Source organism: Cheilinus undulatus, linkage group 7 (genome assembly GCF_018320785.1).
Source record: "Cheilinus undulatus linkage group 7, ASM1832078v1, whole genome shotgun sequence".
In the NCBI taxonomy this organism is placed as follows: domain Eukaryota; kingdom Metazoa; phylum Chordata; class Actinopteri; order Labriformes; family Labridae; genus Cheilinus; species Cheilinus undulatus.
In genome coordinates, this window is record NC_054871.1 from 48,569,077 (window position 1) to 48,594,878 (window position 25,802).

A 25,802-nucleotide genomic window follows, 5' to 3' on the forward strand; every position below is an offset into this window, starting at 1 on the left:
AGTGTTAGTGCAGTATTGTTCTGCTAAGGAGTTGCTCCACTGTAAATGACTGCTGGGACACTGGGTTCATGGCTCTTTTTTAACTGATATATACAGTATTTGAGACTGGAACACAAACACAGAGCAGAGACAGAGATAAGGAGCAGGCAGCCAGTTTTAGTGACTCATGGGAGAGCAGGGACATGCAGCCGAGTGCAGCTTTCTGTCTCTGCAGCGTGGTGACCAGCAATAAGTCAAGGCTGGATGTTTGCAGAGGCTTGCCCTGGTAATCCCAGCGGAGTAGAGCAACAGGCCGGGGTGAGAGGGCTCAGCTTGTCTCTACTGCTCTTCTGTCATCACTAACATGTCCATAATTAAAGAAAATACAGGCCTTAAAGAGTCGATGTGGATCTTGTCTCCTCACTCAGCTCTCTGTGGGAGGCATGTCCAGCACTGGCGTACATGTTTGGTTTGGTGGGGTCCCGGCTGCTGATGGGAAGGCAGCGCACCGTTTCTGTGATGTTCTGGGAAGTGGTGAAAGAGTGAGTCTGTTGCCTCGGCTGCACCGCCTCGGTCCAGCTCCGAGTGTGCCGACCTTTCACGTTCTGTTTCTGCGGGCTGGAGCTGGACCAGGTCTGCTCAATCTGATCCATTCAGACTCAAACCCAGATTCATGCCAGACACAGAGAGAGTCCAGGGGGGTGGGGGCTTTCAGGGTGGCACTGCCAGCCAAGAAGATACCGAGCCATCTTACATACACAACATATAAGCACTTTATTGAGTCTGTTACGGATGTTGGACTGTCAGTTAGGGTGTCAATACTAATCCCAGGGCTGCTTGATTAAAACAAAACTCTAAATTGATATGGAGATAATAATTATTAAGCATGATTACTCACTGATTCAACAACATCTGCAACTGTGCATACATTTTAAATGATTAAACAGATCTGTAGTGTTCATCCAGATAGTACACAGAATTTTTCCTGATGGCACTTGTGTACATTATCACAACAAAGAGCAGTCAGAAAGGAGTAAGTGTGATCAGCCCATAGTTACAGTGTACTGAAGGAAGGTGGGATTTTTGCAGTCTTACTCTATCCTAGCAAAATGGTTGTGATTTTACCAAAATGTTGGCTATGTATTTTGTTAAAACAAATTTAACTTTGAAAGACTGATCAAGCCAAAATCATTGTCTTTTTCTAAACCCAACCCACCAGTCTCATGATTTAAACATCATGGTTATGGCTTATAAAATGATCTAAAGAGCAACTTCATTGTGAAGAGGACAACAACCTGAGTTCTGTTCTATGGAACAACTACTTCTGAATTACTACTTTAACTTAGTCGGTAAAATAGGTGTTCAATAGAGAGGCTAAAGTCCTCAAAAGACTGACCTCAAGTTCAACTTTTGACCTCTACTTCTCAACACATGTCTACCCTTCTCTATCCTCCAAATATTTCCTGTCTCACCTCAGCCGTCCATTCCAATGAAGGCAAAATTAGTGAAAAAAGATATCACTTCTTATTAAGGCTGTTAACATTAACGCTTTAATGCTTGTGATTAATCTTGAAACCTTAACTCGTTAAAAAAATAACAACGCAATTTAATCATATGACTAAGTTTGACCACAACTAGCTCCCGTAGTTCTCCAGTGCGGATGTTTACGTGCCAGGGGGTGAAGGGTTGAGAGGGTCAGTCACAGCCATCAGTGATGAGTGAGGAGACAGACCCAGGTCTGCTTAGCGGCAATTTTCTTTTTTTTAAAAGCTGGTGATTGTTAGTTAAGATAACACCTAAACTGTAGGTACATACTGCAGTGATGAACTGTCTTTACACTGAAGCACAACGAGTCTTAAGTTCCACCTTCAGGCAAAGCACATCTTTGCTAATGTTAGCAAAGACGCTAACAACACGGGATCAAGCCATGGTCATACCACTCTCCTCAGCTGCTTCAGGACAGTTTTCTTCTTCAGCTGCTCAGATAAATGCTGAAAAGTGCTCCGTTGAGACAGTCCTGTTTGTTAACAATATTAATCCAGTGTAGAAATAAGTGGTGGAACTGGCAAAACTGAAGTTAATTAGAGAACTTTACGAGCTGAATACGAAAAATATGATGCGTTCAGGTAACCTCAGTAAATTAGACGACTGTATTCTATATGTTATGATGGGTTCAAATGTCACATAAAAATGGGAAAACTTAGTTTCTGACGAGAAACTTCAGTTAATACAGTGTAAATATGCATTTATATTTTGAGGGATATACAATAAATGTGACAGACTGAAATACAGATTTTTAACTCAAACACTACTCAGCTAAGACCAGTAGTTTAAATATGTATTGTGTCTTTTCACCAAACTATAGAGAGTATCCATAGTGGTATCAATAAAGACTCAGATCAGCACTTTAATGTGCTGTACATAGAATTAAAAGAATAAAAATAAAACACTTGAAAATAACAACATTTAAAAATCTAAAAACATAGAAATCTACTTAAACCAGGGCTGTATGTAAACTTTTTTTGCCCATAGCACTGGTGCTACAGAGGTCGACAATCTCGTAGCACAGAACAAAAACCTGTAGCACAATATATAAAATGTTTGTTACATGTAACCAAATTATATGCTCAGTAAGTGAAAGTACTTTAAAGCAAAACCAAAACAGCCTAAATTACAGCTCTCATTAATGTCTACCAAAGCAAACAGCCAATCACAGAGAAGAGAGACGCTTATTGTTCATCTCCACATTCAGACACAGAACAAGAGCAAACTGCTGGAACCTGACTAACTTTACAGAAGTGTGGTGCTTGAAGATGATTAGAGCAGTATGATTTAGAAATCAGACTTTGAGATCAGACAGAGGAGCAAATTAACTCAGTCTGTGCTGCTATTTGCTGCTGGAATCCTTTTTCTGTGTTCATCCTTATTGCTTGAACTTTAGTGTGCTCTAGAGACTGAAGTATGTTTCTGTGTTCATCCTTAAACTGTTTTTCAAGGACTGAAGTGTTAGGTCTATGCATTTATATATTGGTATAAATATCAGCTAAATCTTATTTCTAAATATCCCCATATTGTATAAACCCCAATATTGTGCATAAAAATATTCCTAACATTATTAGACATTCATTAAACACTGTTAGAGTTTGGTCCGTATCGCAGTATCACACTGGGGTCTGATGTTTATAAAACTAATGTAAATGATCAGACGCTTTTTTTCTCTCTAACAGTGTAATCATAACATCAGTACTAACAGAGTTCAACGGTAATTTTAAAAAGTTATCTCTAAATCGCGTCTTTACCCTAACAATACACACAAAGTTTATGAAGTGTGGGGCTGTATTATCTACTCCGTGCTCCTCTCTCGCTCTCTTTCCCTCATCTCTCCCTCGTTCACTGCTGTCTGTCCGTCCGCGTCATATCGGACCTGTATGCTAAATTCAGTCGTGTATTGGCTTGTTAACCAAACAGCAGCAGCTACGATATCAGTGGAGAAAAAATGCATCATTTTATACATTAATGTTTTATCAAAAGTTAGCAGACTGAGAGCTCTGTCCTCTCACTGACAGCCAACTCACTGCGACCATCAGTCCGTAATTGGTAAAGGCACGTAGGCTAACGGAGAAGTAAGCTAGTAGAAACACGTTTTTAACATCGTCTAGCCTACGTGCCTTTAAATAAAACTCGGGATTATAGCAGCGCTCCTCTTCAACATGACACCTGTACTGCGTCTGCCCTGAGCCTGCCCCGTCTGTAAGAGCTGCAGCTGGTCCCTCTCTCACCATCACGGAGCGCGGCCGCTCGCGCTCCAGTACGCACAGTATTGCGCATGACGAGAGGTAAAAACACTTGAGTCTAAATGTACCAGAAATAAGAAATAAATGAACTGGGCATGAAATTCAAATCTCAGATCAAAGTGAAGTTTTTGGGGCAACAAGTCAAACCTAAAGTCTTATCTGCGTGTCTGGCATGCACACACCTCTCTCGCTTTGTCATAGCACCTGTGTGATGAGGAGTGAAAACCTCTTAGCACAGACCAATTTTCTAGTAGCATTTGCGACATATATGTCACACTGTAAGGCCCTGCTTAAACTATAAAAAATGCTGTGCTTAATCATGATTAATTACAGCATAGTGATGTGATTAACTTGATTTTTTGTGTTTTATCGAGTAACAGCACTAATTATTCTGCATGCACACGGCAAAATCAGCGATGACATTAGTCTGCGTAAACCACAGGTGCCCTTGAAGAGGCTCTGCATCAGTGGTTCTCATGTGGTGTGGCGCACACTGGTGCACCTAAAGGGGCATCTAGGTGTGCCTTAGGAATTGTACAGCCATACATTACTACTACCACTATACAACTACTGAGGATACTGCAACAAGTTTAAAAGAGGCTATTTGCATGGATGTGAATACGCTGTGCTTTGGACCAAAAAAGTTAGAAAACCACTGCTATACTCTAAAGCTGGGTGTACACTGCGATTTTCCTGCGATTCAGCCACGAATTTGGAGTCAGAGGGACTCTCAGTCAGATAGGGTGTCGTTTCTTGTGCTGTGTACAGGGGCATACGATGGCCGACCACAGCCCGTCGTACGACCACACGATCTGCTTCCAGCTGGTCATGAGGATTTCTGGCATGTTTGATATTTTGGTCGTATGACTCCAGACACTTCACAGTGAGAGCAGAAATGCGAGCAGAATAAACAACTTTGGGGGACTGTTTTTCTTTGTAAACTGTCAGACAACATCCGAAATTACTATGACAACGGCTGAAATGACTTTCTGACGCATCCCGCTATGATAAAGTAAATAAACGAGCAGGAAATATTCCTCTCCGCGGACCTGAGGTGATGATGTTTGTGTGTGTGGGATAAAGAGAGGTAGCAGGAGAGGGAGAGTTAGTGAGAGAGGGAGAGAGAGCGGGAGAGAGAGCGGGAGAGATAGAAAATGAATGGAGACATTTCACCCTGAGTTTGGAGTCTTTTTAAAAAGGAAACTCCGCGGGTTTCTGTCACAGTCCGTCCCAATTTCAGTCGCACAGTGTGAGCACACAACTCGTGCACGATGGTCGTGCATCGTAAATGATTCAGTTGCACAGTGTGAGATGACATTCTGCCACAACCGTCGTACCCGGCTTAATGAGGGTAAACAGAAGTATTTGGAGCATTAGTTCAGTGTATTGTTCTGGAGTTGCACCACTGTAAAGGACAGCTTCGATCCTCTAGGACCACCTGTGGTTTTTAGCACATGTTCATCTAGCCACGGTAGCTGGTTTGATTGAGGTTGGTTCATGTTCTCACTCACGCAGAGTGAGATCCACCTTTTCAAGCACTCTCAGCCCAGTTCTTCGATCCCTATCAGGGTTTGAATGATAACTTTCACACAAGCACAAATGGGCTAATTTATTTGCAATATCAGTTGATAACTTATTGGTACCGATAATTATCGTGCATCTCTAAACTACATTAAAATATATATATAAAATCACTTCTGATTCAGGATAAACTGGACTGGAGTTTTTCAGTAGGGCTAGTATTGGAGAAAGCAAAGACTAGAATGATATAAAACCCATCATTAGCTGGTTTACATGATAGCAACAATACACATGAGATGCAAACAAGTATGAAACTCAGTTATAAGGCACTGTCAGTGTCTCAAAGAGTTCACGTTGTCACCTTTGCTGATCTGGAAATTCCTCATTTAGCAGTTTTTAAACAGTGTATCTATAAAAAGTGAAGAATATGCCTTGACTGTCAGCACTGTAAAAGCATAAACTAGGCTGGGTCTTGAACTCGATGGCCCTTTGCCTCATTTCGGTTACTGCCCACTGCAAAGCCCCTCAGAACGCCACAGCGGCCTGAATGAACCGACACTGTCCACAGGCGCTGAGTGTCCGGCTCTGTACCCACAGAAGCCCTCACACACTCAGAGAGAGCAAACACAAACCGACCGCCAGGCTGGGCCGAGAGGCATTTCAGCCCCGCCATTTTGTAATGTAATTAACTTTTCTGTGTCCATGTTGAGCCGGAGCAAAAACCTCACATGGAAATTAAATAAACAGAGGGGGCACAGAGGACACACAACTCATTTCCCCTAATACCTCAATAAAACTCCGTCTCGTTTTGATTGCAAACATGGACCCTCACATCGGGCTCAAGGCACGATTGTGAGATTTAAATCTGAAGAATGTCACGCTGAATTCAGGCCAAGTGCTACATGTGCTGTGAATACAGCAGCAGTCTGTTATTAACATATCTGTTTAATGAGACAGGCTCCACCTGCACACAGTCACCTACAGGCCTGATAAGGCTGCATGGAGAGTGGTGAGGAGGTAGGACTTTAAATTCTCCAGGTAAAGCAGACATCCACCAGGGAGCAGATCAAAGTGGAGTAATGGAGAAAGTGGATACTGGAAGAATAAGCCCTAAAGTCTTCTTTTATTTAATAACGCAGCGATGGCCCCAGCTGAGGACTAAGGTTTATGAGGTTGTTTTTAAATTCCAATTTGGCACAGGGCACCACTGCGAGCTTGTTTTATTTTTCCGTGATTTAGTTTAATAAGTTCCTAAATACTCGGCCGTCTTATTGCTTGCTTTACAGCTTCAGGAACATAAAGAGACTCAATGAAATGAGCAAGGTAAGGGAGGAAGAGGAACGGTCTTAGTGTAAAGTTAATAATGCAGAGAGAGGCGCCGTAAAGATCTGGAAGGATATTCCCAGGAATATCTGTTGATTAGTGGTTAAAAGCTGATCTTATAACTGTATGTCTGCTTCTCCGTCTCCATCAGCTTTGCTCTCTGACCTCTCCACAGTCGAACACATGGCATCCATCCGCCTCCTCCACCTCTGAACTGTAACGCCTCTAAACAACATGCTGGAAATCTGGCCTTTGCAGTATTTACTGGATTTGAATGTTTTCCTTACAAACACAACTCGGCTTGTTTATGATGGAGGGGAATCTGCATTTTTTCCGGTCTCTGTCAGTTTAAAACAACATTCTGGCCTACGTCGAGTAAACCACAGACACCCACTTACCTGCTGAGCATCAGTAATAAATATTTACCTCAGCGGAAAGATGTGAAGGAGTAATTACTGACTTTACTACAAATTTACTGCCGGTAAATGTGCTGTTTTTGTACCTTAAGGAGAATTCCTTTATTTTGGGAGGGGGGGAGCACACTCACACTGTGCCAGTATGCTGAAGCCCCATTGTCCCCCCCTCCACTGTCCCACGCTGGCATTCACTAACTGTGCTCCAAGCCCAGGCAGGCCTGAGCATAGTTACCTTTAGTAAACATGTCATCATGTCAAAATAAGACACATGCATGTTTTGTTTACAAGAAACCTGGTCTCAGTGTCAGCACAATGGAAGCAACCTCACTGACTTTGTGGCTCTATAGCCTTTTAACACTCCTGGTTTTCTCCATGATGCAAGGCAGCTCATTCATCTGCATTAGGGATGCACAGTTTGATACCAGTATTGGTTGTCGGTGCCATCATTAAGATGCCTTTAACAGGTTTAGTACTGTTGGTCAACTTTAATACAAATAAACGGGTTAGAAATTGAACGTCAAAGTTGTTACCAAAAAACACGAGGCTATCCACGTTTTCTGAATCAAGAGCAGAGCGTTTTTTGTTCACAATTGTCCTGTCAGGATGGAGAGGGTTTTCTCCACCCTGATGGAGGTGCCCGGGATGTCCAGGTAACGGCGTGCCAGCCAGGACAGGAGAGGATACCTGGACTGGGACATTTTCCATCATGACAGCGGGTTACTGTCGGTGGGCAGCGCGGTTTCACTCTCGTACGTCAGCATCTCTTGTTGTAGTGAAGTCTCACTAGCCAAATCACCACCAGAGTGTTCACCACCTTGGCGATAAACCCCAAAAAGGTCCCCCATGACACACTGAGAGCGCTTTTCTCCTCCCAGTGCGTCCCCGTTGCCACACCTCAACCCTCCTCCTCCTCCCGTTTAACCTTTTCACACACCTCCTGATGTTTGTCGCCCGTTCGTCATGCGAGTGGCCACTGTTGCGCCTTGGCGTTATGAGTGTGAAAACTTTATTGTTTATCATGTTACGTGTCATTTGATGAAACATTTGGTTTCTGTACACATATGGGTGAAGTACAAGCTCAGGAGAAAGGGAAGAGACTTGAGAACGATTAAAAACGTCAAAATATATATATATATAAAAACCACATTTGAATAGTGATTTAAGCATTCGAATTTCATTAAGTTTTTAATATTCGAATTATATTCAAACCCTGAAATTCATTCCAACAGCCTTAGTAAGTAATCAACTTTTGTCGTTTTGAAAAGAAAACAACTCACTGCTGCTCTTTGTTCTTCTTTTAACAAAGAAATGTTGTCAAGTTCTGATAAAACTGGTGCTTTAGCAGCATCCACGCTAATCTCTTCCTCCATGACTGCACCAGCTCTTGCTGCTGCTTGTTTAAGTCATGACTCTGCTGCACCTGAAAGTACTGCCCCTTGTTGCTGATTGGTCCTGTCACTTTCTATCCAGGCCCAAACACTTCTGATGGGAGCTTTGCAAGATGGATTTGTCGGTGATAAACAAGGAAACGGGCATCTGCTTTGCAAGGTTACAGAAAAATTTAGAGGAGAATGAAAACTATGCAGTGGTAAATTTTTGTGCAGAGAGATGAAGAACATCTGAAAATGAAACAAACTTTTAAACTACTTTAAAGAGCAATTATGGATTTATTAAGCACTCATATTTGTACTTGGTATCAGTGAGCACCCCAATGTAAGCACTCGTACTTAGTCTGTGAAAATGCAGTATCAGTGCCTTCTTCATTAGCAACAATTAAATGTCATGTTTATGTCAATTTTGTGCCAGGAAAAAATTATTGAGAGCAATCATACTTGATAAAGAAAGTGGACTTTGGGAGACAAACTTGCTTGAGCATGATCATGATTGCACAATATGAGTGCATCCTTCAATTTTAGGGTAAACCCTCAGAGCTCTCAGCTGTTTTAAAGCATTGTGTCTTGCCTGGACTTTTTGTCTTAAAAAGCTTGTAAAACATCAACCCTGTGGTGCACAGGCAAGCTCTATCATCCTTTATCATGGCAACTTGGACTTTAAGAATATGTGGGATGCAGCAATGTCACCTGATTTTTAAAAAGTTATGGGACTAAAAAGACAAAATAAAAAAACTAAACAGAAATGAAAACTTAAAGATTTTTATGTATTGTGTAGCAGAATTTTTGATAAGGCCCTTGATCACCAGTAGGGATGTGCAAGATTAATAGGTAAAACAGTTTAATTAGTTAATCAAATTAGCCAGCATCGAATTAACAACTTGGATTAACTATTTATAAGGTATCGTTCTGATAACGATACCAGTATTGAAAATACGCCCAATACTGCTTAAAATGCAGGCATTGGTATCGGAACGTACACAAGTTCCTGCACCGATCTGATATCGTTTGGTGTAGCTTTATATTTTGCTTCATGTAGCCATGCTAAATGTTAGTGATATCAACGGGAAATCAATTCTTCTTCACTACTGGAAGTACTGCATGCACGAGCTAATGTTTTAGAGCAGTGAAGAAGAACCAAAGGACCCACTGCAGCAGCAAAGAATGGAAGCTGCGTGACAGTTTTTCTCTCAATGTAATGATTAAAATGCCTTCCAGACCGATGCTGTTGTGCACGACAAGATGTGACATAGATTATCTAAAATTAAATAACTTTTGAACCATAAATCATTGCCTCTTACTTGTTTTTTCTCTTGTAATCACGTCATGCTGACTGAACAGAGCATAATGAGATATAGAGAGCCTGTGATGCAGCCCCCTGTATTATTGTTATCTTAATATTTAGCAGTATAACTCAATAATCAGCAGAAAAACAACTTTAGGGTCACAGAGATGCTGTGCACATTATGATTCTATTTGTTGAGCCATGTTCTGAGTCAAATATAGGTCTAAAATAATTGCCAGTCTGCACAGTCAGTCCAGAAAGTTCACGCTGGTATCAGATATGTACTCGGTATCGGCCAATACCCAACACCTTGGAATCGGAAACACATAGGGAAGGAAAAATTATATTGGAACATCCCTACTAAATGCCTATCATTTTTTAATGAACACAGGCTTGAAATCCTGGTCTATAATGCTCTTTTAAATTGTAATAAACCTCCCGCCACTAGAGGCCTCTGTAGCTTCAGTTAATGGCTGCTGCCTTCCTGTTTGGCACAGAAGTAAATATGAGAAGCTCAGCGGTAGCTTAGCGGTTAGCATGTAGCAGGAACAGCGTGGTATTACAGTTTTTTAAAGTAGTAAATGGAAATAAAGTGCTACGTAGGTTGTCGAGGGTTGAACTCACGTATAACTACTCAACAGAAGTGAAAAGAGGCCACTCATCAAAGTACGATATTAATCTGCAAGGAGGAATGAAGGCTGGCGGTGCTAGCTCTTAATGTTAGCCACGCTGTGCAGAGTACATCAGGCTAACATCACACCCGCAAACACAATGGTCCTGTGAGGAAGTAGACTGTTTTCTAGGGATATTTTCCTCTTCAGACTAGTTGGTTAAACTAAATTTAATGAGTGTTTAGCTGAATGGTGGAACAGATGCTTAGGAACATCCTTAATCACCAGGCATAGTAAATTTATGGTTTTTCTATCATAGCATTTAATGACATGCAACTTTGTTTCTTTTACCAGAGGTGAGTACATGGAAAAAAAAATTTCTGAGTCACAAATTAATCTTAGATCAACCTAAAAACAAATATCTTGAATTGTCACATGTATGCTTTAAAATGTATAACACTATATCTAATATATATATATATATATATATATATATATATAGAGTTATCATTATCAAAATACCAAATTTATATCATCCTTATTGAGATCTGAGTAGAGCGAGAGGCCACCCTGGTCAGAAGCTGAAGGCTGTGGCAATCTTCTGAAGCAAAAACAAAACTTTTTGCCCATCCTAGTTTACTAAAACAGAGCTCTGTTTCTAGGGAACTGTAGTCCTCTTTTATTCAGTTGCTTGACCCTTGAATAGAATATAAAATAAAAGACTGCCTCCATGCAGTTATCTGATCCAAGTTCTTGAAAATAAATCACAGAGTTTGAAAAAAAGTTTCTGTCAGTCTTTTTGTCGTTGCCGGTATCAGATTTTTTAAAGTGGTGCTTATAAAAGGAGCCTTTATATTTTTCATCGCCTATAGAACATATGGATATCAGTTCTGTGTAAGATGAGTACAAACCTGCAGCAGCAGACGCTCGAAGGCCAGGCAGGCGTCCCAGCGGGGCAGGTGGGGGTGGCGGAGTGTCTGGGCTGTGGCCAACCCCAGCTGGAGCACCCCGCAGTGGCTCTCTAGCGCCCCCCAGCTGCTTCGGAACAGCTGGACGTAGGAGCACAGCTGTTCAGGGGTCACGCGGCCTGAGAAGAGGGGAAAAGATACTGTTTTTACAAACTCCTCATTCAATATTGGTGAGATATTACTTTACATTTCACATAAGCCACAAACGCCCTCCTGACTGCTGGCCTATAATCATCTGTTTTTGTTTGTTTGTTACAAACAAGCAGACGTGTTAAAGGTTACAGCGGACACACACAAACTTACACAGTTATCCTCATGATGAGAAGAGCAGAGCATGGAATCAGAATAAATAGACAGCCTTTTTCCAAGCATAACAGCATTTTTAATAAAGATCACACACTCTGCTCAGGGCAGAGGGGAGAAACTGATACCAAAACAGACAATAATATTATCTTAATGAGTAAAAGGCTGGGGGGAAGACAGAGCAGCTCAGAGGAGAGCGTGTGTGCCAGGCAGAGTTATATTCTTTATGTGATCATCGTCCAGGTGGAGATTTACTGTCTGAGACTTTAGTGAAGTGTTTACATGACTCACAGTTTATGAGTAAACACCGCTAAGAGTGTATGTGCGCTTAGGCACGTTTGACTAGCGCAGGTGTGCTGCAACTCCAACAGCTCCAAAGAAGTCCTGAGTGTGACTAAAGATGGGTTTGTTTTATAATACAGACAGAGATAAATATATAAGAAAGGTAGATCATGTAGGCATGTTTAATTGGGTCCCCAGTCCTTCCAGTCTTACTATACTCTTGTGAGGCCTGGACGTTGCCTGATGGCTAGAGGTGCCGACTTGACTCCTCTGTGACAACTCTTTGGGTATCGCTTGCAAGACCATGCCTAACGCTGACATGCTCAAGAGAGTGGGGATGGGAAGGGTCAGCTGCCTGATACAGTAACGGCAGCGACCCCTTTACAGTTATGTGCCGCGCTTTCCTGGTCCTGATCAAGCACACCTCATACTGGGTGCCCATGACCCGCTGGGCTAGTCCAGACACTAAGGGTCGACGGCCTGCACGGTGGGGGGGGGCCAGCTGGGAGGATACCTGGAAAGCAGGGCATGGGCCTGGTGAGGCCTGGAGGATGGCCATCAGGAGGCCAGAGCAGCACAGGACCAATGCTAATGCAGGGAAATGCTGAATTGGCATATGCTCCCATACCTGACCTGTTATACTGTTGCACAGTCAATTGCAATAATATCATGTGCAATGAAAATGTCACAGAAGTTTGAATTTTTTGCAACAAGTAAGAAAAAATAACCTGGCATGCCAGTTAGACTTTTATAAGGTTGGGTTCCTGTGATGCCTGGATTAGTCGAGGTTATTCGGGGTTCTTATTGCTGGTTTTCATTTTTATTCTGGAATATTACATATCTGGGTTTTTATAATGTCTTTCTAACTTCACACGATTTCATGTCTATAATGTTCTACTGGGTTTTTATGATGTTGGACTTACGATGCTGGCTGAGTTTTTCATGTGTTCTTGAGTTGTTGGGGTTTGTGTTCTGCTGTGTGTGTTTGATGCTTTGTCGTAATTGTGATTCTGCTTATTGGCAAAGCATTTTGTAAAACCTCTGTTTTTAAAGGTGCTACACAAGTGATTATATTACTTTTAATATCATAATAAATTGTTCCACATATCCATGGCATGAGAAATACTTCATATCTATCTGGGCAACACCCCATAGACGAGAAGTTCCCAAACTTTTTTTCATGCCCCCCTTTGGCAGATGAAAATATCTTCACCCTCCCCACCCCTCACTGTACATATCAACATGCAAAAACATGTAAATGCACGGCAAACACACTGGCATTCACAACTTTTGCACATAAATTCCTTTTTTAAGGATTTACCCCAACATAAAACCCCATATTTTGAGTTTTAAAATTCCAGCCCTCTGAAGATGAACACTTTGCTGAAAATTCAAACTTCAGAAACATCTTTAAATAAAATATTTAAGCCCAGCAATCATTTCAGCGACTACAGTGGGAAATTTTCAGTGTCAGTGTAATTGCTGCAACAGCAGAAAAAAAAAAAAATTCTCACACAGCTAGGATGTTGCAAAAGGAAAGAGTGTGGCTTAACCTTCAATGAAACTGTTGAATCTGAGGTGACAACAATGACCTGCTCCTATCCTGCAGTGCTGAAGACATCAGCTTGTGTTGCTTACATAAACTATAAAAAGAATTGGACAAAGCCTGTGTGACGTCAGCTGTTTGATTACAATAGGCGGACTCAAACAGCTTTTAAAGCCAATCCGTGGCAGCTTCCATACTGAACTGGTGATCTCAACCAAACTTTGGATCAACTCAACAGTAGCCAAGAGCCCGCCCACTGAGCTTGACTTCCTGCCAATTAAGCTATCACTTAAGTGGCGGTAGCGTCTGCCTATCAAGCTATCTGTCAATCAAATGAGATGTGCCATCAGTTAAAATGCTCTAATTTATATTTATATCTTGTTAAAGGCAGCATGATTTGGTTATCCTTCACAAATCCATATAGTCAAGAATAATCCTCATCTATCATCACTTACGGCCCACTTTAAAGTCTGGTGGTTTCTATCCACACAGACTGTTTGGGACCTTTCTTGGCGTCACCCTTTGGGCAGTGGGTGTGCAGCCCCCTGCCAATAAAAGCCATCAAGGTGTGATGATGGGATGCTATAAAAATTTAGCGACCAGGTGCCAGATCATTAGCACCAATCCAAGAGGAAGCAGTGAAGGAGGGGTGGACTTTCAATGATGTGTTTACAAACCAGAAACCAAACTCCCACTCAGTTTGCCTTTAAATTTGGAATACAAAAACAGTCCAAACTGGAGAAGAAATCCCCCTGAAGACCACTTTAAAGGATCATTGACACATGATACATACTCTTTGCAACATGCAAGAACTTTTCTTTGACCCAGTCTGATGAATGTGGCTGTATTTCTCCCCTGTTGTAGCTCTTTTCTCCTGTACAGTAAAGTCTGGAAGGGGGCCCCAACATGCACGCACAAATAAAATTTCCAGGACTTCCCTCCTCTCAGAGTGTATAAATAAAAGTCTCCCAGCCTTCCTGTGTCCCCTGTCCATGCAGAATTGCTTATGAGTCTGTCCAGCTGCTGAGGCAGGCCGCCGTTCAGCTCCAAGCTGACATCACATGACACTTAGCCTCCGAGTAACCTCCTGCACCTCGAATGCAAGTCATCTTCCAGTAAGCCGACTAAATCACGGTTAGCCTCTGCTCCTTTTCTGCATTGTTCAGGACTTTGATCATGACTGAGACTCAGCTGCCACTCCTGAACATCAGGCTGAAATGGGCAGAATCTCGGACTGTTTATAGCACAGGACTGAAAATGTGATTACTTTTATGGATGCTGATGTAAGAAATACTCTCCAAAGAGTATTAAAATGGCCCAAAAGTTCAGGTTTCTGCTGCTGTCTGAGGTGACACTGCTGTAAATGTATTCGGCACACATCTCAGGTGAACTTACACAGGAATGCAGATGTCATAGTGCATTAAATGCACATAACTCCATGTGTCCTGCTCCCATTGTCTTTATTTATGGACATTTAATATGAAACATGACATAAACACAATCAATGCTCACTGCTTCTGCACGAGTAATGGCTCTATAATGTCACAGTTTTGTTTGTCGGCATTGGTTCTGAGGCACAATTCTGCATTTTAGATGTAGCCAGAAGTGAATGTATTTGGAAAAAAGGGAGGCCACACGTAGAAACTACTCTGTCTTCATTGGCAGGCCCTTCAGATAGAGACGAGAGCTGTACCAGAATTTTAAACTCTGTAATGAAACTAGTAAAGACAAAGAGATATTGATATTTGTCTCCATACAATGTCAACAGAAAGAGAAGTCCTAGGCAACCGATACTGGTTAAGTTTTGTTTTGAATTGACAGAAACTACAAGCAAACTCCTAAATATTTGCAGAAGTGCATTGGCCTAAGGATGTTCCTAAGCGTCTATTTCTCTATTTGGCTAAATGCTCATTTACATTTAGTTTTACTGGCTAGTCTAAGACCTGCAATGTATCTTGAACAAAGTGAAGCGCAGTGGTGCTCCAGGGGTGCGCCGCTGCCAGACTGGAGCACCGGCTGTGGAAATGCTCTGGTAGACTAGAGAGGGAGCGATTTGCTATGCAGTACGATTCCCCAGCAGTTTTTGGCACGTTCACTGTATGTGGAAATTGGAGGTGAAGAGGAAAAAATTCCTAGAAAAGAGTCTAATTCCTTATAGGGTCACTGTGTTAGCTGGTTGGACGTTATCATGATGTACTCTCTACAGTGTGGCCAACATTACAAACTAGCACCACCAGCCTTCGTTCTTCTTTGCAGATTAATACCGTGCTTTTATATTTGGCTTCTTTTCACTTTGGGTGGAAGTTATACGTGGGTTCTGACCTCGACCGCCTACACAGCACTTTATCTCCATTTACTACTTTAAAAAACTGTCAAACACTCCTGTTCCTACTACACACTAACCGCTAAGCCATCGCTGAGCTTCTCATGTTTACCTTTTATCTGTGAAGTGCCAGACGTGAAGGCAGTGGTCATTAACTCAAGCTACAGCGGCCTCTAGAGGCGGGAGGTTCATTACAAGTTAAAAGAGCATTATAGACCGGGATTTCAAGTCTGTTTATAAAAAATGATAGGTAATAAGCTTAACTGACTTGTAAATCCCGCGCCAGCTTCTTTGCAGATTAATATTGTGCTTTGATATGTGGGTTCTTCTCACTTTGGGTGGAAGTTATATGCGAGTTCAAACCTGGACCACCTACACACCATTTTAACCTTCAGATCTTGACCAGACAAGGAACTTTTGATTTGCGAGTACTCGAGTACAGAAGCAGTTGTTGATTCTGTAACCCGCCACTTGCCAGAGCCATGGCTGGAAAGGATTTACCTCTGAATACCATTTGTTTTCTAATTTTTTAAAATTATTTTATAATTTCTTTATAAGTATATTCAGTTAGACAAAAGTGGTCTTTTGCCACAGGAGACAATGTTAATCTGTTGTGTCAGATCAGTTTAATGGCGGTATCTCACACACCTTACTGCTGAATGTAATTAGACATCTGCGACTTTGCAGAGGAAGTCAGCTGTTGGACAAAGCTCAATCAATTTCCGTGGTCAAATGTGAGAAAATGTTTACATATAACAAGTCTAACACGTCTAACACCAAAGAAGCAACATTAAAAAACACTGGTATCAGTAGTAGTCTAAATTGTTCATTTAAACACAGATATAGGTCCTTTTCAGCCGCTGAGCAACAGGTAGACGTGGACGAAGAAAGACAGTTGTCGCTGGCATCTTAGAAACAATAAAACATCCATAAGAGCCTCAGGATGGACTCCACTGTCCACAAGGAGCATAAAGAAATGTTTACCAAAGTGCTGGTCATGGTTGTCTCTTCATCTTTCTACTTCTCGGTGGATTTTCAAACAAATTATGTAAATACCTAGCCTGACATGCAAGATGGATTTGTTTTCACGCACATCCATCTGGTAAACCTTTCACAGGTGGTATTTGGTAAAGAGCAGAGCTCAGAGGGTGATTGGATGAACGTTCTGTCTGTCACATCTTTACAGGCCAATCAGGGCAACAAAACACATGACATAGCTGCAACTGAGAACTGCACAACACGAACCACTGCAACTATAGACATGTCAGTACATGACTTTTGGCTTTTTTTTTTAAGACAACAAATCATTGCTGTTCTTTGTTCTTCTTTTAACAAAGAAATGTTGTCAAGTTCTGATAAAACCGGCCCATCCACGATAATGTCTTCCGCCATACTTGCACCGGCCTCTTGTTGCTGCTTGCTTGCGTCACGACTCTGCCTCGCCCAAAAGTACTGCCTCTCGATGCTGATTGGTCCTGTCACTTTCTAACCAGGCTGAAACTGTTCAGATGGGAACTTTGCAAGATGGATTCGCCAGTGAGAAACAAGGAAATGGGTGAATCCATCTGCTTTGCAAGGTTAGTAAATACCACCACCTACTGTGTCGGATGCAAATGTGCTCAGGTACGGAAGGAGGTTACTACTGTGAACACAGTCCAGCAGAGGTTAAGGGAGGAGGGAGAAGTCCCTCTTGGCATGGTGCGAAACAGTCATAATGTGAAACACAAAATTATACAATATCATTTTTTACTGATTCATATCAAAAAGTTTCCTGCCGGAAAACGGTGGATTTCTTCTGCGAGATGGGGAGTGAGTCCCTGCCTCAGGTGAAGGAGTTCAAGTATCTTTGGGTCTTGTTAACGAGTGAGGGTAAAGTTGAATTAGGGCAACATCAGCAGTTATATGGGCGTTGTGCCAGACTGTTGTAGTGAAGAGGGAGCTGAGCCGGAAGGTAAAGCTTTTGATTTACTGGTCAGTCTTCCTCTCAACTCTCACCTATGGTCATGAACTCTAGGTAAAGACAGAAAGAACGACACAGCGGATTCAAGTGGCTGAAATGAGTTTCCTTTGGAGGGTGGCTCGGCTCAACCTTGGAGATAGGGTGAGGAGTCCAGACAGGATGTATGGGTTGACTTGCTCAACCTGCTTCCACAACAACCCAGCCCCAAATAAGCGGAAGAACATGGAGGGTTGGATTATCAAAAAGTATAAAGGCTTGAAAATACTACAGATCTTCAGTCATAGATGTTTTTAGATTTATTTCTAAGCTTTTATTTCACATGCTGGACTTGAACACAGGTCGCCTTTATACATGGGACACAGTCCAACCGTCAGGCTATTTGCATCCTGATTTACATTCTTTGTTTGAAGGTCAAAGCTGCAGTGAGAGTGATTGAGCAATGTATAAAGATGGCAAATACATCTGCAATGTGTCTGGAACAAAATATGATCAATATCTTTGAACAGGGTAGACAGTATGTAGAGGTTTGCCTCTAATTTAAAACAAGAAATAGTCCAGTAATGGTTGTCTCGGACTTTGGTTTGGTTTCTCTCAACTGTAACAAAGATTAAAAACTGCGAACTGTGAAAATTCTACTTGTAATACATGATATTTTTTTATACCAGCTATTACTCATCAAAATTACGAGCACCATGTCCCTGATGAATAAGTTGTCAAACAGAACGCGGACGGTGTCGGCCAACATGTGCGGTTTTATTTAGTAGATGCTCAAAATGAGGAAAGTTTCCAGCTCTGCTCAGACTGCAGGAACAGTCTGAAACTGTAGCCCAGCTGACAGATCATCTCCCTCAAATTTTCTGCATCTGGAAACAAGATGCTGGAGGAATCACAGAGCTGTTTGGAGGGAAGTTTAGTGACACAGATAAGCGCTGAGGCTCAGCCAGCGTTGTTTGATTGTGTAATGGAGAACAGGCTTTTGTGTGGCTTTCTCTTCTTATGTTCTTTTTCCAACATCTTACATTTTCTCACTCGGTCTCATGTGATCTTCTCGGACTGTAAAGTCTGATATATTTGGCCCACGTCACACCATTCTTTGGTTGCCTATTCTAGGGCTGAATTATGCTTGGCTCTCACGTTGGCCCTGTTTCCTGGTCCTGTGCTGAATTATGGTTGGCACATCAAGCTCTGCGAACTTTCACTAGACTGCCAGGATTTTATGGCTCGATATGTTCACAATAGAGCTTTTCAGGATTTTTGAATATGCTTGGACTGGAGCATTTACCTCAAAAATACCTCATGTTCAGCAAAGAAACCTTACTCCTCTATGTATGAACTTTAGGTACACAAACGCTGACTTTACAAGCTTCACCAGGTGATTCCTTCCAACTTCCCTCCTAATTATTTACAGTTTTTGCCCCTCAGTCTACAGTTTTAGGGTTTATATGTGTTTAGTGGCAAATTTTACCCACTAATGTGGATTTTTTTGCTTCATCCTTAACCCCGCCTGTCTGCTTCTCCTCCACTCGTGTGTTTGGCCCCTCTAAAGAAAACACTGGCCATGTAGTCCAACAGGAAATACTCCCACATCTGGTGCTGGTTCAGAACATCAACATGAAGAAGAAGGCTTTATGGGGAGTTAATGTGCACCCCCCCTCAGCCCCTCGTACCTTCAGGCCACCCTGCACACCCCCCGATTTCCCGGCCTTACACCCTTTACACCATCCTTCCTGTGTCTTTGTGAATCTTCACAGGAAGGTCTGGTGGGGGCAGAGTGGTCGAGTCTCTCTGCTGCCCTTCTCAACAGTCAGAGAAAACTTAATCAGTTTAAATTAGTTTCTGATGCAGATTTAAAACCAGGCCAAATGTTAGAAAAATAGTTAAAAATAACAGCATGATTATTGTTGTTGCTTGGAAGAAAATTGGGGGTGCTACTCTGAGTGACCCTAACCTACATATAATTTCAAGAAAATGTTTTCTGGGAGTGATTAGCACAAACAAACCTCAAGAGTCCGTCATGCAGTCCAGCTACTCCTGCAATAGCAAAAAATGGCATAAATAATTTAGAAGCTGTAGAAATGGGCACAAAGTGATAAAAATGGGGTAAGACGGCAAAAGGAGTGGCAAAAATACGCAAAAAGTTGCAAAAAACAATAGAAAAAGTGTTGAACAATGGCAAAAATGGGCCAAAAGCGGTAAAAAAAAATGTCATCACTGGGCAAAAATGGTTAGAAAGTGATAAAAAATGGGCAAAATGTGGCAAAAAAGTGCAAAAAATTGCAAATAATGCAAAAAAATGGCTTAAAGGTGGACAAAAATTGGGTTAAGTGGCAATAATTGTCCAAAAGCAGTAAAAAATTGCAACAATTGGCAAAAATGGGTACAAAGTGACAAAATACGGGTGAATGGAAGCAAAACATGGGCAAAAAATGGCAAAATATGTTGGAAAATCAGCAAAAACTGGTTAAAAGCAGCAAAAATGGGCAAAAAGTCTCAAAAATGGGTAAAAGAAGGCTAAAGTAGGCACTAGTTGCAAAAAGATGTTGCAGAAATGGGCTTAAGTGGCAGAAAATTGAAAAAGGGGCAAAAAATTACAAAAAGGGGAAAAAGTGGTAAAAAGAATAAATTAAAGTGTCATTAATGGGTAAAAAAGGGCAAAAACTGTATAAAAGTGAATAAGAGTTCCAAAAAGACGTGCAAAATGGGCAGAAAGTGGCAACAATGTGTGAGAAGCAGCAAAAAGTGGCACAAATGGGCAAAAAAATGGCAAAAAGGTGGCTAAAGTAGGCAAAAAGTTGCAAAAGCAGCAAACATGGGTTAAAATTGACAAAAGGGTAAAAATGAATGCAAAAAAACGCCCAATAATGACACACTTGACACACTTTTGGGCTCTAACCTGAGCCTACTGATCAAACACATGCACTGACATCATCAATAACTTACAACCGGAGAGTGCCCATTCTCTTATTTTACAGGGGCCCAGCTAACTCTGTGGGCAGGCCTGTGTGTCAAGATGCACTTGGTGTTAGTGTCTTTTACAGACAGATAGAGAGCAGAGGAGAAAAACAACAATGTCTTCTGGTCCCTAAAAATTTTCATTACATCCCAACCTGCTGACTGATGACAACAGTGCACAAACATTGACACCCATAAATGTCTTGAAAAATTATTTGTCCCCTTTCTGATTCCTGAGTTTTTTGCATATTTATTGCACTTAAATATTTCAGATCAGCAAACCAATTTTTATATTTCACAAAGACAACCCAAGTAAATAAAATGCAGTGCTTGAATGATTATTAAATTTTTTAAGAGGGGGAAAAAATCCAAACCTATCTGCCCCTGTGTGAAAAAGTAATTGCCGCCTGAACCTAATAACTGGTTGTTCCACCCTTGGCAGCAATAACTGAAATGAAGCGTTTGTGATGACTGGTGATGAGTCTTTCACATCGCTGTGGAGGAATTTTGGCCCACTCTTCTTCACAGAATTGTTTTAGCTCAGACATACTGGAGGGTTTTCCAGCATGAACTGCCGTTTAAGGTCACACCACAGCATCTCAGTTGGATTTAAATCCAGACTCCGACTTGGCCACTCCAAAACCTTAATTTTGTTTCTTTGAGTTATTCAGAGGTGGACTTGCTGGTATGTTTCGGGTTGTTGTCCTGCTGCATAACCCAAGAGCGCTTGAGCTTGAGGTCATGAACTGATGGCCGGACGTTCGCCTTCAGGATTTTCTGGTAGACAGCAGAATTCATGGTTCCATCAATCACAGCAAGTGGTCCAGGTCCTGAAGCAGCAAAGCAGCCCCAGACCATCACACTGCCACCACCATGTTTGACTGTTGGCATGGTGTTATTTTTATCAAATGCTGTTATTTTTACTCCAGATGTAACGGGACGCACACCTTCCAGAAAGTTCAACTTTTGTCTCATCAGTCCACAGAATATTTCTCCAAAAGTCTTGGGGATCATCAGGATGTTTCTTGGAAAATGTGAGACGAGCCTTTGTGTTCTTTTATGTCAGCAGTGGTTTTGGCCTTGAAACTCCCCCATGATGCCATTGTTGCCCAGTGTCTTTCTTATGGTTGAGTCATGAACTCTGACCTTAACTGAAGCCAAGTGTGGCCTGCAGTTCTTTGGATGTGGTTCTGGGTTCTTTTGTGACCTCCTGGATGAGACGTCGTTGCACTCTTAGAGTCATTTTGGTCGGCCGACCACTCCTGGGAAGGTTCACCACTGTTCCCAGTTTTCTCCATTTGTGGATAATGGCTCTGGCTGTGGTTCACTGGAGTCCCAAAGCCTTGGAAATGTCTTTGTAACCTTTTCCAGACTGATAGATTTCAATCACTTTGTTTCTCATTTGTTCTTGAATTTCTTTGGATCGTGGCATGATGTGTTTCTTTCTGAGATCTTGTAGCCTACTTCACTTTGTCTGACAGCTTCTATATACGTTTTTTCTTGATTCAACAAATCTGGCAGTATTCAGGCCTGGTCGTGGCCAGTAAAATTAAACTCAGCTTTCCAAAAACTGTGGTTAATCACAGTTAACTCATGATTTAACAAGGGGAGCAACTACTTTTTCACACAGGGTCAGATAGGTTTGGATTTTTTCCCCCCTTAAAAAATTAAATAATCTTTCAAACACTGCATTTTCTATTTACTTGGGTTGTCTTTGTGAGATATAAAAATTGGTTTAATTATACAAAACATTCAAGTGTGATAAACATGCAAAAAAACTCAAAACTGTATGTTGAATTTGGTGTATATTTATTCTGCAGTGAAACTTTCTTTTGTGCAGAAAACTTAAAAAAAAAATAATTAATTAAACCGTTTTTGGTGTCAAATTGCATACTTCTTTACTAAATACCACATATTTATTTAAGAGTGCACATCATGCGTGCACACTAAGAAGTAGACTTAAATGCAGTATACTGCTGGTACACACTCGCCTAAGAACTGAGCATGAATGATGCACACTTCAAACCTTCACTGAACACCATATTGGTGACATAGCAGATATTGCACAGTTAGCAAGCTAGCACACTAGCTACATTAGCATGGCTAGAAGGCTAACATTTTATTGGCAACAGAAGCCCATTTCAATCAAGAAAAGTACATAGATAAGTTTGTTTTCTTTCAGTAGATGCTGTCAACATAAAATACAATTTGCATGAAGTGTACTGTAATACAGTTTACTAACAGAAGCATGCGATTAGGGAACACCAAATGTATCAGACCATCAGTGACAATTCTACATTCTACAATTTACAAAGCAAATATTACTTATGTCCAGGAAACACTGCAAATGACGTGGTATTGAAAAGGATGAATGAATGAAAAATTCTGACCCCCCCAAATTGGTAAATATACTCTGAGAACTGTATATTATTATCATTGTTATTATCAATACTATTAAATGATGAAGGTCTGTACAAAATGTTATGGCAGAATGGATGGGTGTTTTTTGTGTTGTTGAGATTTTGTATTAGAAATTCCTTTGCCTAGAACTACAACAACAACAGATGGAATTTCTTGTCAATGTTTGAGGCTCTACTCCTGAAAAAAAAATCAGTATAACAAGCACATCTAAAGTAACAATCATTCATCATCTGCACTAACGTCTGATTTGATAAGGGCCCTGCCTAATCTTTTGAGTCTCTGAGTTTTTTAATTCTAATTGTTACCCTTTAGGTTCTAAAATGGTCCAACTTAAACACATTTATATTATTTTCATTCTTCAGTAATTGCTTTTCCTTGAATAAAGTGGTTTTACATTGAAATTAATGGCCACACTTTGTGCTCTACAAGGATATTTTATTTCATTTGCTAGTTCAAAGCTGAGATAAAACCTTCTTTAACCTTGTCCTTATATATAACAGAAAAATATTCATTAGTGAAATGGAAAGAAGCCAAAAATCAATTACCAAATGTAATGAAAAGCCTTTTTGCCCTCTTACAGATTGTGATTGTCATTAAAACTGAGATCAAAGGAGCAAAGATGAAAGGTTTTAATATGAATACTTATTGGGATATTACACATCGGCTGAAATAATGAACGCAATCAATCGTCCGGCGAGCCTCCCTCCTCTGTGCCGCTAAAAACCAGAATTCACTGCTGGAAGAGAGGCCCTGTCAACACGTCTCATTTACAGTAAAGTATCAGAACACGCAGACTGAACAGCCTGGTGACGCACACGTATGCACACACACAGTCGTAGATGAGCAGATAGAAAGCATGTTTAAGGACGATGAAACCAAAGCTGTCTTACTAATTCCCTGCTAAGAGCAAAAACACCCAAGATAAACACAAGACTCTGCAGCGTAACCGCATACATATCCACACAAACACACAGACGTATAACAGCGAGGGAATTTCATCATCCCATTGTGCTGTAAAAAAAACCTGACGGGTCATTGTCAGGCTCTGAGAAATGGATTATTTTTCCTGTCTCTCTCTGGATGATCTTATCCTGGTGAGATGAAAAGAAGCCAAGTTGGACCAACTCACTTACATGAGTATGTGGGAGAATTCAGGGTTTAGAGTAGGGCTGGGAAATGCAGAGCATATTTAAAGTTAAATCAAAAAGTTTTAGTATGAAATATGGAATAAGACATGGCTTTAGTGTGCATAAAGGTTATGTTAATTAAAGGAAAAGCAGATGCAAAGCTGTTGAACTTTGTATAACCTGTGTCACGAACTTGTCATATATGAAAACCTCGGTCTGGAAGTGATTCGAATAAAACCGCATCAGATCAGTGCATAAACACATGTACTCACTGATATGATACCCACATCTAATTGCAATTTCTTCCCGCAAAATTGCATTGCCATTTAATAGGCAAATATTTAGGTTCCTCATTTTCTGCATTGTTCAACAAACATGAGCAAGAAATCATTCTACATTATAATAAGTGCAATATTAGATAAGTTAAACTAGGGAAAAACTATTTAATTTATGTACTGACTCGTAAGGCAAATTTGATGTCAATTGCTACATCGAAGGACATGATCTGTTTTCATATTTTCTTATTTTGATGAAGAAAATTAAACACGAGTAAGAAAAGTAGGACTTTTGTTTAAAAAAAAAAGGCACTAGAAAGTTTTAATTATGTGAAAAGCATAACAAAGATTGTATCAAACTGCTATTTTGACACAAATAAATATTGCACGGTCTGTGATTTGAAAATTGCAGCATGCAATATTGCGATATAATCTAATTTGTGCCCTGATGAATTTTCAATCACAATGATGCTAAAACCTTTAAATACAAATGAACATTAAGTCACATGTCAAATATGCCTAAATGCTGTGTGGAGACACAGCATTCGGGCCTGTTAATTAAGAAAAATTAGTTTAAAACAAAAAAAGGACAATTTTTGTAAAGCATGGAAAGCAGAGAGACACTTGTACTTTTGCAAAATGTGCATAAAATCTCTGCTGCTGCAAAAATCAATGTATTAAGCTGGTATTTTGACAAATTTAGTTGAAGCAATATTGCAACATCTGCAATTCATAAATTGCAGCATGTCATATTGCAATTTCATCCCATTTGCGATTAATTGCCCAGTCCTCATTTGGATACATTGCTGCTTAGGGCTTCTTCACATCACAGGTTTTTTGCCCACTGAAAACAGTTTAGGAATCTACTTTTAGGTCCTGATCCACTAGTTAAGAACTTGTGATTTTGACAGTGTGTCAGAGTTTGCCTGTAATTCCTGATCATTTAGAGAAATTAGATTACAGTGGGTGTCTAGGACTTCTGTTTTTGGTGCTGTGGTATTGATTGTGATTAGAGTCATATCTGAGTTTATAATTTTGCTTCATTGAAAATCATTTGTTTCTTTCTAACACAAAAAATAATAAGTTTGTGTATTGCCCAGCCCCAGTCAGAAGTATCCTAAGTGAATATATTCCCCCCTGACCAGCATGAACCCTCCACAGTGAGAACGTGTTAGGACTGTGAGTAATTCCTCCTCTCCTGCAGAGTGAGTGGGCACAGAGAGAGCAGATAGGTATTAATGTTAAGCGTTTAGTGTTCCTGGGTTTAAAGCGGTCTCATAAGAGCAGAGCTGGATGGATTGAAGACTCCGCTGGTGGAGCTGGTG

The 25,802-nt window shown here is 40.9% G+C and overlaps 1 protein-coding gene across 1 annotated transcript in view; it reads right to left on the minus strand.

The window, feature by feature from the left end:
• scfd2 (sec1 family domain containing 2) overlaps positions 1 to 25,802 on the minus strand; it is a 282,684-nt gene that overhangs the window by 212,467 nt on the left and 44,415 nt on the right. The window contains exon 4 of the mRNA XM_041790453.1: positions 11,232 to 11,407. Within this exon, the coding sequence (XP_041646387.1) occupies positions 11,232 to 11,407 (176 nt within the window). The remainder of the gene's footprint in view (positions 1 to 11,231; positions 11,408 to 25,802) is intronic.